This window comes from Podarcis raffonei, chromosome 14, assembly GCF_027172205.1.
Source record: "Podarcis raffonei isolate rPodRaf1 chromosome 14, rPodRaf1.pri, whole genome shotgun sequence".
NCBI lineage: Eukaryota > Metazoa > Chordata > Lepidosauria > Squamata > Lacertidae > Podarcis > Podarcis raffonei.
Genome location: NC_070615.1, coordinates 34,639,820 through 34,652,197, shown reverse-complemented (window position 1 = coordinate 34,652,197; position 12,378 = coordinate 34,639,820). Strand labels below are relative to the sequence as shown.

General features: G+C 47.4%; 1 protein-coding gene across 1 annotated transcript; it reads right to left on the bottom strand.

Annotated features, from left to right (window-relative positions):
• Positions 1-10,335: 10,335 nt before the first annotated feature.
• LOC128401783 (myeloid-associated differentiation marker homolog) lies at positions 10,336-12,378 on the bottom strand. Its single transcript, XM_053365236.1, has 2 exons — positions 10,636-12,378; positions 10,336-10,540 (listed from the first exon to the last, which is right to left on the bottom strand). Exon 1 carries the CDS (start codon positions 11,570-11,572, stop codon positions 10,694-10,696), a length of 879 nt encoding a protein of 292 aa, XP_053221211.1. The 5' UTR covers positions 11,573-12,378; the 3' UTR covers positions 10,336-10,540; positions 10,636-10,693.

The window sequence follows — 12,378 nt, the reverse complement described above, 5'->3', positions numbered from 1 at the left end:
CTCGGTCTTAAGGTTTGTGGTCGATATGCCCATCCATGTCATGAGCTTCCCCTGCTGAGCCTTAAGACATTTGAGGTTGGTGCCCACCTTGCATTATTTTGGGAGTTGTGGACAAAGGCAAGATGCTTCCTTCTCTCACCAGCATCCTGGTTTGCATGGGGAATGTCCCCCAATTGTTGTGCTTCGCAGAGGAGGATGAAGATGATAAATTTAGCCTGCATCTTTCCAGGGAAGATGTGCCAATGAATGAAACATGATGGGTATCAGCTTTCCTCGTGGCAAACGTGTGTCAGTATAAATAGAAAGTGCAGGGGTGCTGAGGAGAGGAGCTGCCAATTTAGGCAAGCAGCCGTGGAAAGGTGGGAGTATAGAGCAGCAACAAAGGAACACAGGAGGATGTTTTATGATGAGTCCACCTAGCTCAGTATTGCCTACACTGACTGGCAGCAGCTCTCCAGGGTTCTGGCAGGGTTTTCTCCCAGCTCCAGCCTGGAGATGCTGTGGATTGAATTGGGGACCTTCAGCTTGCATCTCAGGTGCTCTGCCACTGACCTCTGACCCTCCCCAGTTTATGTGCCCTTTGTTTTTTGTTTACAGTGGTACCTCGGGTTAAGAACTTAATTTGTTCTGGAGGTCCATTCTTAACCTGAAACTGTTCTTAACCTGAAGCACCACTTTAGCTAATAGGGTCTCCCGCTGCCGCTGCACCACTGCCGTGCGATTTCTGTTCTCATCCTGAAGCAAAGTTCTTAACCCGAGGTACTATTTCTGGGTTAGTGGAGTCTGTAACCTGAAGCGTCTGTAACCTGAGGTACCACTGTATTGATTTCACTCATATCCACATTATTTGGGCATCCTAATGTAATATGTTCTCTTTTGGGGGGTACATTTTTTGATATGTATCCAGATCAAGGGAAGTAATACAGTGGTACCTCAGGTTAAGTACTTAATTCATTCTGGAGGCCCGTACTTAACCTGAAACTGTTCTTAACCTGAAGCACCACTTTAGCTAATGGGGCCTCCTGTTGCTGCCGCGCCACCAGAGCATGATTTCTGTTCTCATCCTGAAGCAAAGTTCTTAACCTGAAGCACTATTTCTGGGTTAGTGGAGTCTGTAACCTGAAGTGTATGTAACCTGAAGTGTATGTAACCTGAAGTGTATGTAACCTGAGGTACCACTGTAGTACCATTCTATTCTGCCTTGGTCAGACCATACCTGGAATACGGTGTCCAATTCTGGGCACCACAATTTAAGAGGGATGTTGACAAGCAGGAAGGTGTGCAGAGGAGGGCAACCAAGATGATGAAGGGTCTGTAAACTAAGCCTTACAAGGAGTGCTTGAAGGAGCTGGGTATGTTTAGCCTGGAAAAGAGGAGTCTGAGAGGAGATATGATAGCCATCTTCAAATATCTTTAGGGCTGTCACATGGAGGAGGGAGGATACTCGTTTTCTCCTGCTCTTGAAGGTAAGACTCGAGGCAACGGCTTCAAGTTACAAGAAAGGAGATTCCCACTAAACATTCGAAAAAACTTTATGACAGTAAGAGCTGTTTGGCAGTGGAACAGACTCCCGCAAGAGGTGGTGGACTCTCCTTCCTTGGAGGGTTTTAAGCAGAGGTTGGATGGCCATCTGTCACGGATGCTTTAGCCGAGATTCCTGCATTGCAGGGGGTTGGACTAGATGACCCTTGGGGTCCCTTCTAACTCTATGAGCGAAAATGCAAAAAGAAGGAATTCCTGCCCTGTCCTTACAATACCGTATGCTTCAGCTCTCAGATCTCTGCCTGTTCCAAATCAGCCTCTCTTCATTATTCAGCCTCATGGCTACTAAAGGTTCTACCTCCACTGTCGGAGGCAAAGTGGCTGGAAACTGCAGGAGGAGAGAGGACTCTTGTGCTCAGGTCCTGCTTGAGAGTTTTCCACAGGCATCTGGGTGGCCACACTGAGAACAGGATGCTGAACTAGATGGGCCATTGGCCTGATCCAGGATGTCGTCCTTACGTTCTTGTGTTCTCATTTACAGTGGTACCTCGGGTTACAGACGCTTCAGGTTACAGACTCCGCTAACCCAGAAATAGTACCTCGGGTTAAGAACTTTGCTTCAGGATGAGAACAGAAATTGTGCTCTGGTGGCGCAGCAGCAGCAGGAGGCCCCATTAGCTAAAGTGGTACCTCAGGTTAAGAACAGTTTCAGGTTAAGAACGGACCTCCAGAACGAATTAAGTTCTTAACTCGAGGTACCACTGTATTTCAACATTCGCCATCCTCATTCTGTTTGTACTGCACTGTTCCTTCCGAAAGGAAGCCCAAGCAGCCATCATTTTTACAAAAAACAAATGCAGAAGCAAAAGGATGAAGCTTTGGGAGGAAAAGCTGTGACTTAGTGGTATGTAAAAGACATTAGGTTCAACCCCCGGGCTCTCCTGGTAGGGCTAGGAGAAATCCCTGTCTGAAACCCTGGAGTTCAGCTGCCAATCAGTGTGGACAGTGTTGGACTAGATGGACCAATGGTCTGGTTCTTAGGTTCCTTGCCTGACAATTCCTGCCTTTCCCAACCCAGTGCCCTCCAGATGTTGTTGGACTCCAATTCCCATCAGCCCCAATCAGCACAGCCAATGGTCAGGGATGATGGGAATTGTAGTCCAACGATGCTTGGAGGGCACCAGGTTCGGCAGGTCTGACCAGCAGCAGCTCTGCAGGGCAATAGTCCTTCCCATTAATTGCTACCTGGTTGTTATTTTTAACTTGGGAAATGCCAGGAACGGAACCTGGGATTTTCTGCCTGCAAAGCAGGTGCCTCCTCAACCAACTCTGCCAGCGCATTCCCTCCTTACAATTGCCTATCCACAGCATTGTTCAGTGTGTCTGAGTTGTAGTAGCTGTTATCTTGTGCAATATTAAATACCAGTGTAATCTGTTGGTTGCTGGGTCTTTCCCCCTCTCAATGGGAAACTGTTACAGCGAGTTTACTTAAGGCACACCCTGTTTCAGACATGCATTGTGTACAGGGGCGGGGGAAAGCCTCAGCCTTTGCAAGAGTCTCAAGCTGCAATGAGGTTTGTCTAATTGCGCAAAGGAGAGGATTTGTCCCAAAGGAAGCAGGTGGCAACTTGGAACAGAATGTGCAGTAGCATGGCAAAGTATTCTACTTTCTAGAGAACTGAAGGCAGTGAGCAGACAGTCCCTTCTTGGAAGGCATCCTCTCTCAGAAGAGGTGTCTGGTCCAAGTCAGTTAAAAGATAAAAGGGTAATAAGAACAGAGGAGGCCTGTGAATCACCCATCAACAGCTTTATACCTGGGCAGGAGAATAAGCAGGTGCACAGGATCACTGCCCGTCCCACCAGGGCAAGATGTACTATGTTTCTATTTAAATTAATTATTTCGAATTTTGTGTGTGTGTGTGTGTGTGTGTATAGAGGTGTATTTACATAGTGTGGATGCGTGTTTTATGTATGCATTGCACATATACTTCCAATGCACGTTATGAACATACTTTTTAATGCGTACTAATTAGGATATGTGCGAAAAATGCTGCTATTTGGAATTCTTACTAACTTTTCAGCTTTAAGTGAGACTATCATAATAAGGCTTCAAGGCCAATATCCTGATACTTATAAAACAAAACAAATCTGTTGTAAAATATTGCTACCCTCTCCCAACCCAAAAAACATTTATTATTTAAGAAAAAGAGACAAGAAGAGCATGCATAGCATGGAATTTGCCTTTTCCACAGTGGTCAACATCTTCATTGAGCTATCCACTATGACCCTAAGGTCTCATTCCTCATGGGGTCTGAACTGGCAGTGAAATTAAGGGTTTGGTTTTTGTCCGTCCTCCCCCCCCCCCAATGCATCACCTCTACACTTGGCAACTGGATATTGAGGGGAGTTAGCCTTGCTTTTAGGGATGGAGATGAAATCAGAAGCATAGTACTGTACACGGTCAATTCTTAGCGCTCACACTTACTACACCTTTCCAGAGATGTTACAATTGCTGTTAAGAAGCGCAATCCATTTCGCAGCAGCGGCAGTCGAGAGAAGAGAGGATGCAGTAGCAGCCGGAGAACATTTGACTTGCTAAACAGAGCCCAAAATAGAGACATCTGAAGGGGAGAGGCTGCTTTTTATAGCTGCATATCAATTTGGAGAGAAGCTGCTTCAGTTGAGCATGGCTCCCCTACAGACACAGAAACAAGGGGCAGCTTTTCCAGGGCACAGGGCTGTTACCAGGGGAAGGCATTCAGGGACATTCAGGCCTGCCCTGCCCTAACCTAGTACCTTTGACAACTGCAGAGAGTACAAAAAATCCCACCTGTTTGTGAAGCTTTTCAGAGCAGACTGTGGTTCTCTGCACCATTGGTGCGATGTTAAAAGCAGGGACAGGTTGGAAAGTTGGCAATCTCAAGGGCTGTCACAAGCACAATTATTCCATCTTACCCTCTCCTGCATTAAATCACTGCACTGTAAATCATAGAAAGGAATTTGAAAGGTTATAGCTTGATTCATGGCAATAGGCCACAAATATTTCAGTCGTAATAAATGTGTTCGGTTCTTGAAGGTGCCACAGGATTCTTTTTTGGTTTTGGCTGCAACATTCATGGGCTCCTCACTTCCATCAGGATGTGGCAGGATTGGAGGAGGAGGAGGAGGAGGAGGAGGAGGGAACAGGTGTGGGAGGCGCTGGAAGGCTGGCACCCAAGGAGGGAGGGAGGGAGGAGATCCCCCACCACCCTGCCCCACTCAGAGAGAGGGAAGGAGATCTGCTGCCTCTCCCTTTCACCCCTCCTGTGGAGTGCAGAATCTCATCAGGAAAGGGAGAGGATTTCCACGATTAGTTTGTGTTTTGGGGAAACCTTGCTGCCTTGCCCGCCTGTACACAGCCAACTTCTGTAGATAAGAGAGAGCGAAGGCATGCCCTGGTCGTGACCAGACTCTGCATGCTGCTTTGCAAAAGCGTGTGCCTCTGAGGCAGATCCACAGGAAGAAATCATTAGGTGCAAAGGGTGGCATCCAGAATTCCATCCAAATACAGGGGAATGAAATAACTGCATACAAGCCGGCCAGCTGTCTCTCTCTTCCCCCTCTGCCACTACAGATCACCGGGTTAGACAAAAGGAGAGTCTGCTGGGGGGGGGGACCGGTGGAGATGTTTCTCTATGCTGGTACAAGAACATCGAGACTCAAGCTCCAGGGGTGAATGAGAATTGAAAAGCTTGTATGTAATCAAACAGAGCCCAGGTTGTTTTTATTAACCCTCCTCGGTTGCAAAGATCAAGTTTTAGAGTCTGTGATCTTGGACTGAATTTAAGTGGGAAGCAACTTTGAAGAAAAAAAGCAATAGGCCATGAAGATGCTCCAAGGCTCTGTCCGTGTTTACAAAAATACTTAGATACTGTTGTATCATAAAAAATACATTGTGGTGGTTTACAAAAATTTAAAAACATAAAACCAAACAATAAAATAAGTTAAAGCAAAAATAAATTAAAAATGAAACATCTATAGACCATTGTGGGTTAATTGTCTGCATAGGCCTGGCAGAATAGAAAAGTTTTTAGCCGGCATTTGAAGGCTGACACAGAAGGTACCCACTGAATCTCTAGTAGCAGGGTGTTCCACAGGGCTGGGACAATGACACCGAAGGCTTGGTTTCTCGTTGTCATCAAACGAGCCTCACCAACTTGGGGAGATGATCTTAGTGATCGAGCTGGAATATAACGGTTCGGGTGGTTCCCAAGGTATCCTGCACCCATGTTGTCCTGGGCTTTGTATATCAATAGAAGAACTTTGAACCTGGCTTGGCAGCAGATGGTCAGCCAGTGCGGCTTAAAAGGTACCATTTAAAAGGCACTTAGCACATCAGCCAGTCTGCAGCATGCTGCATGAACGTGCCATCAGCCGCCAGGAGGATCTGCTCCTTCTCTCCCAGAAGGGAACACAGAAAGCTTCCTCTTCTGTTCAGTTTCGGTTATTTAATTATGTCAGCTCATTTGTATTCAGATCACAACAGAAGAAGGGAAGAGAAATTGAGTAGAGAACAGTTTTTTCACCCTTTCTCATAACACGAGACAACTTACACTCAAGGAAGGTGGATGCTGGAGAACTGGAGAAAGGCAAATGGGAAGATTTCTTCCTGTGATGCATCATTAAAGTATGGCATTCACTCACACAAGAGGCAGTGATAACCACCAACCTGCATGGCTTTAAAGGAGGATTAGGCAAATTCTTGGAAGACAAGGTTATCAGTGGCCACTAAACATGACAGCTATGTTGTACTTCCACTGCTGGAGGCCGTATGCCTCTGAGCACCAGTTGCTGGAAATTGCAGGAGGGGAGAGTGCTCTTGTACTATGGTCCTCCTTGCAAGTTTTCTACAGGCCTTTGGTTGGCCGCTATGAGAACAGAATGTTGCTCTAGATGGGCTTCGTTTGGTCTTATCCAGCAGGCTCTTCTACTACCAGTTCAGGCCAGTGGCCCAACTAGTCCAACCTATTGTTCTTCTCATCCTGTTTCTGGAGTCCACCTCCCATCAGCCCCAGCATGAGGGACCAAGGGTCAGATGTGATGGGAGGGAATCAGAGTGCAGCAGCGTCTGGAGGACTCACCAGTTTCAACGGGCGATGCCAGGGATGGATCTGGGTACCATCGGCATGCAAAGCATGTACTCTTCCAATGAACTCTTGACTCCAAAGGATGAATATAAGAAGTCAAAGTGGTGTAGGAGTTACAGGGTTGGACCAGGACCTGGGAGACCAGAGCCCATATCCCCACTTGGTCACGACGCTCTCTGGATGACCTTGGGCCAGGCACTGCCTCCCAGCCTCACCTACCTCACAGGGTTGTTGTGGGGATTAAATGAGGAACGGGAGAACCATGTATGCCATCTTGAGATCCTTGGAAGAAAAGGTGAGATATAAATGAAACCAACCAACATAGTCTATCAAGTCCAGTATTGGTAGGGGCACTCAGGGACTGTGGCAGAAGTCTTTTTTCATATTTGGAAGAAGGCATGCATAGAGTACTTGGGTGTCAGAGACCAGGCTGAGGAGAGCTACCCTGATGAGAAATGGTGGGGGCTTGCCCCTCCCCCTGCTCCTGACCAGAATCCGGAAGCTGCCCAGGAGCAATGGAGCAGTATAGATTGGGAGTGGTGGTTTGCAGAGGGGCATAGTTCTGAAGACAACAGCTGGGCAGAACTGAGTGGGGAACAGCTAGGACAGGCTTCCTCAAACTTGGCCCTCCAGATGTTTTTGGCCTACAACTCCCATGATCCCTAGCTAGCAGGACCAGTGGTCAGGGATGATGGGAATAGTAGTCTCAAAACATCTGGAGGACTGAGTTTGAGGAAGCCTGAGCTAGGAGAAGAAGAACAGGCAGAGAGAGACTCCCTTTTGCTGGAAAGTGTTCCACAGATCAGTCCAAGGTCAAGGAGAGCAGATAAGGTAGCTGCACAGAAGCCCCAATTGTTGCGAGATCAGGCTGCCAGACAAGGAAGTGATGGGGGTGGGTCAGGGAAAAGTGGGTGGAAACCTTAATTGGGAGCACCTTTCCTCCGAGAATGGAGTCTTTGTTCTTTCGCTGTGAACATTAAAAATCTCTTTAACTGGTAAGGGACTATTTTTGCTTTCTTCTGTTTATCCACGGCCAAAGGAAGGGAGGAAGCCCTTTCCTTGAAGCCTGACATTGGGCAGGGAAATGGTCCTATATGGAGTCAGGCCATTGGATGGAGGTGGTCTTTCTGATCACCTGATAACAACCACCCTGAGATCCACAGATGAAGGGCAGTATACAAAAGGATAAACTTTTAAATGTCTCACTGGGCATATGGCTAAATAATTTCCAGGCACCGGTGCCAGATTCAAATCATCCCTTTAAAAAGAGAAAGTTTAAGTAAAATTATTTGCACCATTCAGTTTAAAAAATATATATTTACAAATCCACACATCACATCCTCATACAATACATAGCCATAACAATGCAGTGCATAGCATTTTACTACATGTTGGAAGGGGAAATTCAAAAGCACACTAAATCCATCCACTAAGCAATGACCATCAGTCACTGCTTAGCAGGGGAGGTGTCTCAGTAATAAATGTAACTTGAAAGTTTTTATTGAGAGGTGGTGGTTGCACTATAAGGCCGACTCTGGGGTTGCAGCACTCATCTCGCTTTACTTGCCAAGGGAGCCGGCGTACAGCTTCTGGGTCATGTGGCCAGCATGACTAAGTCGCTTCTGGCGAACCAGAGCAGCCCACGGAAACACCGTTTACCTTCCTGCCAGAGTGGTACCTATTTATCTACTTGTACTTTGATGTGCTTTCGAACTGCTAGGTTGGCAGGAGCAGGGACCGAGCAACGGGAGCTCACCCCATCGCGGGGATTTGAACCGCTGACCTTCTGATCACCACAAAAGGCATGAAGTCGTCTCATGTACCTGCAACCTGGTCCCTCCTGCTTTCACCCCTCATTACCTTATCCCTTGGCATAATTTTTTCAACTAGGGCAAGAGGCCAGACTTTGGACCATCATCCCTGCAAGGAGAACTATGTGAAGAATTATCAAAGATGGGCTATCTCTTGCCAGGCAGCTGCGATAAAGTACAAGATTAGAACTTGCAATAAGGCATTCACACTTTCCAGAAGTATCGTGAGAAGGGCTAAACTGAGGTCAGGGCAGATAAATCCGGTTAACAATTGTTGCGATCTCCTGAAACACTCGAACCCACCACACCTGTACCACAGGCCAGGACCACCTGGACCATCATGCCAACCTGGTTGCACTCTCTCCAAAAGAGCATACTCTGAGCTGGATTCATGTGACAGAACTTAAGAGATAGTATACCATTTAAAGCATTGTCCCTCGCAATTTCACCGAGATCCAATTTCCTTGGGCGTTTCAACTGCATTAAGTTCCATGCATTCTCAGGAATTTCTCATGCTAGATCCCCTTCCCTTAATCTACAGTGGTACCTAAGGTTAAGTACTTAATTCATTCTGGAGGTCCGCTCTTAACCTGAAACTGTTCTTAACCTGAAGCACCACTTTAGCTAATGGGGCCTCCTGCTGCTGTCGCGCCGCTGGAACACGATTTCTGTTCTCATCCTGAAGCAAAGTTCTTAACCCGAGGTACTATTTCTGGGTTAGCGGAGTCTGTAACCTGAAGCGTATGTAACCCGAGGTACCACTGTATATTAATATGTCATAGATACAAGGGCTCGATGCAGCACTGTTAGGGCACCTTTCAAATTTGGACCTGCAGCAGGGTTCAGAAAAAGCTAAGCTCCCTGGATGCAGCTCTCTAGAGTGAACTTTGCAAAAGACCGCCTATTGATTAATTGCAGTCGGTTATGACACATTCCCTCCAGCTTAGCTCTCTACTGAATGCTACCTAGGAACTGACCAGCCGCAAACAAGTCATTTATGCTATGCAGCCCCTTTGTCTTCCTCTCTCCCTCTGTCTTGCTGTGCTTTTGTCTAAGTTCTTGAAACACTGGTGAAACTAGAAGTGCAGCAGTGGCAACAGGATGGTACCAGATAGTGTGCCCACTTCTGCCAAGTTTTCAACGTCATTCTCAAAAATGGATTCAGGACCTCTTTACGTTTGCCTGAAGAAATCATTCTTAGCTCAAGAGGCTGTTTGCGGCTGGTCAGAGCAACATTGGCCTGGAGGGCCATCTTAGCACAATTAAAGCAAGACGCAGGGGATACCTCTACTCCCCTGTGGGATGCAAATTAATTGCCACAACTGGCATGGATCATGGTTTACTTGTAAATTTAGAATCATGGATCACTGGCAGCCCTCATACTATACAGAATCCTTTGGCTGACTGTGCCTATTATTAACAGGGCTGTTTGCAGTATAAAAACATAAAAATACACCACATAATAACAAAACAATACCCCTGCCCAGTTCAAAAGGCCATAATTTTATTATTTTTTTAGCTAAAATCCTGGGATACAAGGAATGTTTGAATAAGAGCTCTGTTGCCCCACCCCCAGCAATTAAAGAAAGCTTGGTAGATTAATCAAATTAATTCTGAATAATCAACTGGGAGGAAAAAACATTAGTTTTGGAAGAAAAACACATACAGCCTTTGTTCTTAGACACCGGATGTGTGTGTTGCAGGAAGAGGTAAAGTAAGCTGTGTTTGTGCAAATAGTATCATATGCATCACCACCTTCGTACAAAGGTGAAATATTAGTTCCTCTTGCCAAGGCGCCAGATTTAGCTGTGATAGGATTCTGCACCCGGTGCCCTTCTCAGTTTTTTCACACCCAAGTTCTTCTTCCCGTTCCTGCAAACACCTCCCTTCCTCTTACCAGATAGCTGCCTTATTGAGGGGTAGGGAGGGAAGCAGCTGATACAGAATCACTGACCAGGCTTTTGCAAACCCTTTCTCTTTCCACGGAGAAACTCTCAGCAAGACTTGGCAGGGTATTTCTAATAGCTGCATATAAAACATATGAAATGATGTGCTGGTGGCGTCTGCTCCCTCAGGAAGCAGGGTTCAGCAGGACAGGTTCAATCCATGCATGGAATAGTTCTAAAATGAAAACTAGTATTAAAAAGAGATGAACAAACAAAAACCACCCAATAAAAGAATCCGGGCAAAGTCTTGGGGTGGCCTCTCTGTCTTACACATTATGAACGTCATCGACATTCCTAAGTGGTTTCGGTCCTACCCAGGTGAGCCCGCTTAAGCTGGTGTGGTAAAGAAAACCATTTTGGTGGAGAAGACGAGGTCCACAATGTAGGCAATGAGGTTGAAGATGGTCAGAAAGGTCACCCCGAGCTTATTGTTCCATTTGATACACTGCGGGTTAGTCCTGAAACATGTTGAAGGCCTAGAGGAACCCTCAAAGGCATATATGGGCCATACAACGGCCGCCGTGAGGTACAGGAGCACAGCCAAGCTGTTGAAGCCCACCAGAGCTTTCTCCAAGGGGATGGGCAGGGTGGCAAGGCAACGGCCGATGGTGAGGATGACAATGAGCAACGTGACGATGAAGCAGATGCAGTAGACAGCCAGGCACCACTGCAGGCCAGGCTTCTCTGCATAGATTTGGTAGCTGGCCACCAAGGAGAAGATGAGGCAAGCCAGGTAGGTCTCAAAGACTTTCAGGAGGCCGGGGATGGTGGCCAGGAAGGTGCTGACTTCTCCGACTTTGGCCTGGGTCAGTCTCACTTCAATGGCGTAGGTGATGAAGCAGAGGCAAGACGCGGCAGTTGCGATCCCTTCGTAGCTGCAGTCACCCGTGCAGCGATCCGGGATGAAGACCGACGGGTACAGGATGGAGGTGGTGAAGATCATGAGAGCAGCCAACATGGAGAAGGCAGAGGTGAAGTCCTGCCAGGACAGAGGCAGCGACTGGGCCACGCCGATGAACTCCACGGCCACAACGAAGACGGAAAGACTGAAACAGAAGCACCAGGTAAACATGGACCAGGCACCTTCAGAGCCAGCATAGTTCCTGTGGACAGACACCAAGCTGAAGGCCGTGCAAGAGAAGAAGATCTCAAATATCCGGACAATCCCCAGTGGAGAGATCAGCGACCTGGCATTGAGTGTCGGCATGGTGTCCCCGACACAGAGGAACTGGCCCACCAAGCGTGTTGACACACAGCCAAGGAGACGGCGGAAAGAAAGAGCTTTGCTCGGCGTAGGGGCAAGGCTGCAAAGCTGGTGACGGAGCGCAGCGGGTGTGTGCGTGTGGCACCAAGTCTGGGTGACACCTCGAGGAGCAGGAACGCCCAGCTGGAGTGGATGGGCTTGGCTATCCCTCCTTCCAGGGGGAGGGAACCTGGTGGTGCAACGGGCAAAACAACCTGAGTCTTGCAGCTCCCGAGTGAAAGCGGTGCGGAAGGTCTCTGCTGAAATCGGAGGGAGAAGCCGAGAAGCCCTAGAAGAACAGCCGCAGCATTATTCCTGCAATGTCGCGTCTACTTAACTTTTTAAAAAATGAAAACAATGACACAAAAACAAAAGCTGTCTCTCAAGGCAGAAAGCAGTTCCTGGAAGATGATGGCATCATAGGGTGTGTCAGGCTAAGAGAAAGCCCCAGGGCAGGCCAGGAGGAGGAGGGAGAGCGACTGGATTTCTGAGCCCTAAGTTTTATACTTCTCTGGCTCAGAGCAGGAAACCTGTTCAGGAAGTGAGAGGCAGGTGGATGATTAATGACAGAGGATTAAAAAGTAACCATGTCCAAGCCCTCATTTTGTAGCCGGTTGTGTGCTTTACCCAGGGCTTTTTTTAAAGACGGAACTCAGTTCTGGCACCTCTCAGGTGGGCGCCATTGCCATTATAAGAAAACAAGAGAGGAATTCATGGTGAGTTATGGTCTAGAAAAATAGCACTGGGTTTACCACAGGACCACAGGACTA

Coding starts and splice junctions, on each gene's coding strand:
- LOC128401783 (XM_053365236.1), bottom strand. CDS start 11,572: ATGCCGACACTCAATGCCAGGTCGCTGATCTCTCCACTGGGGATTGTC.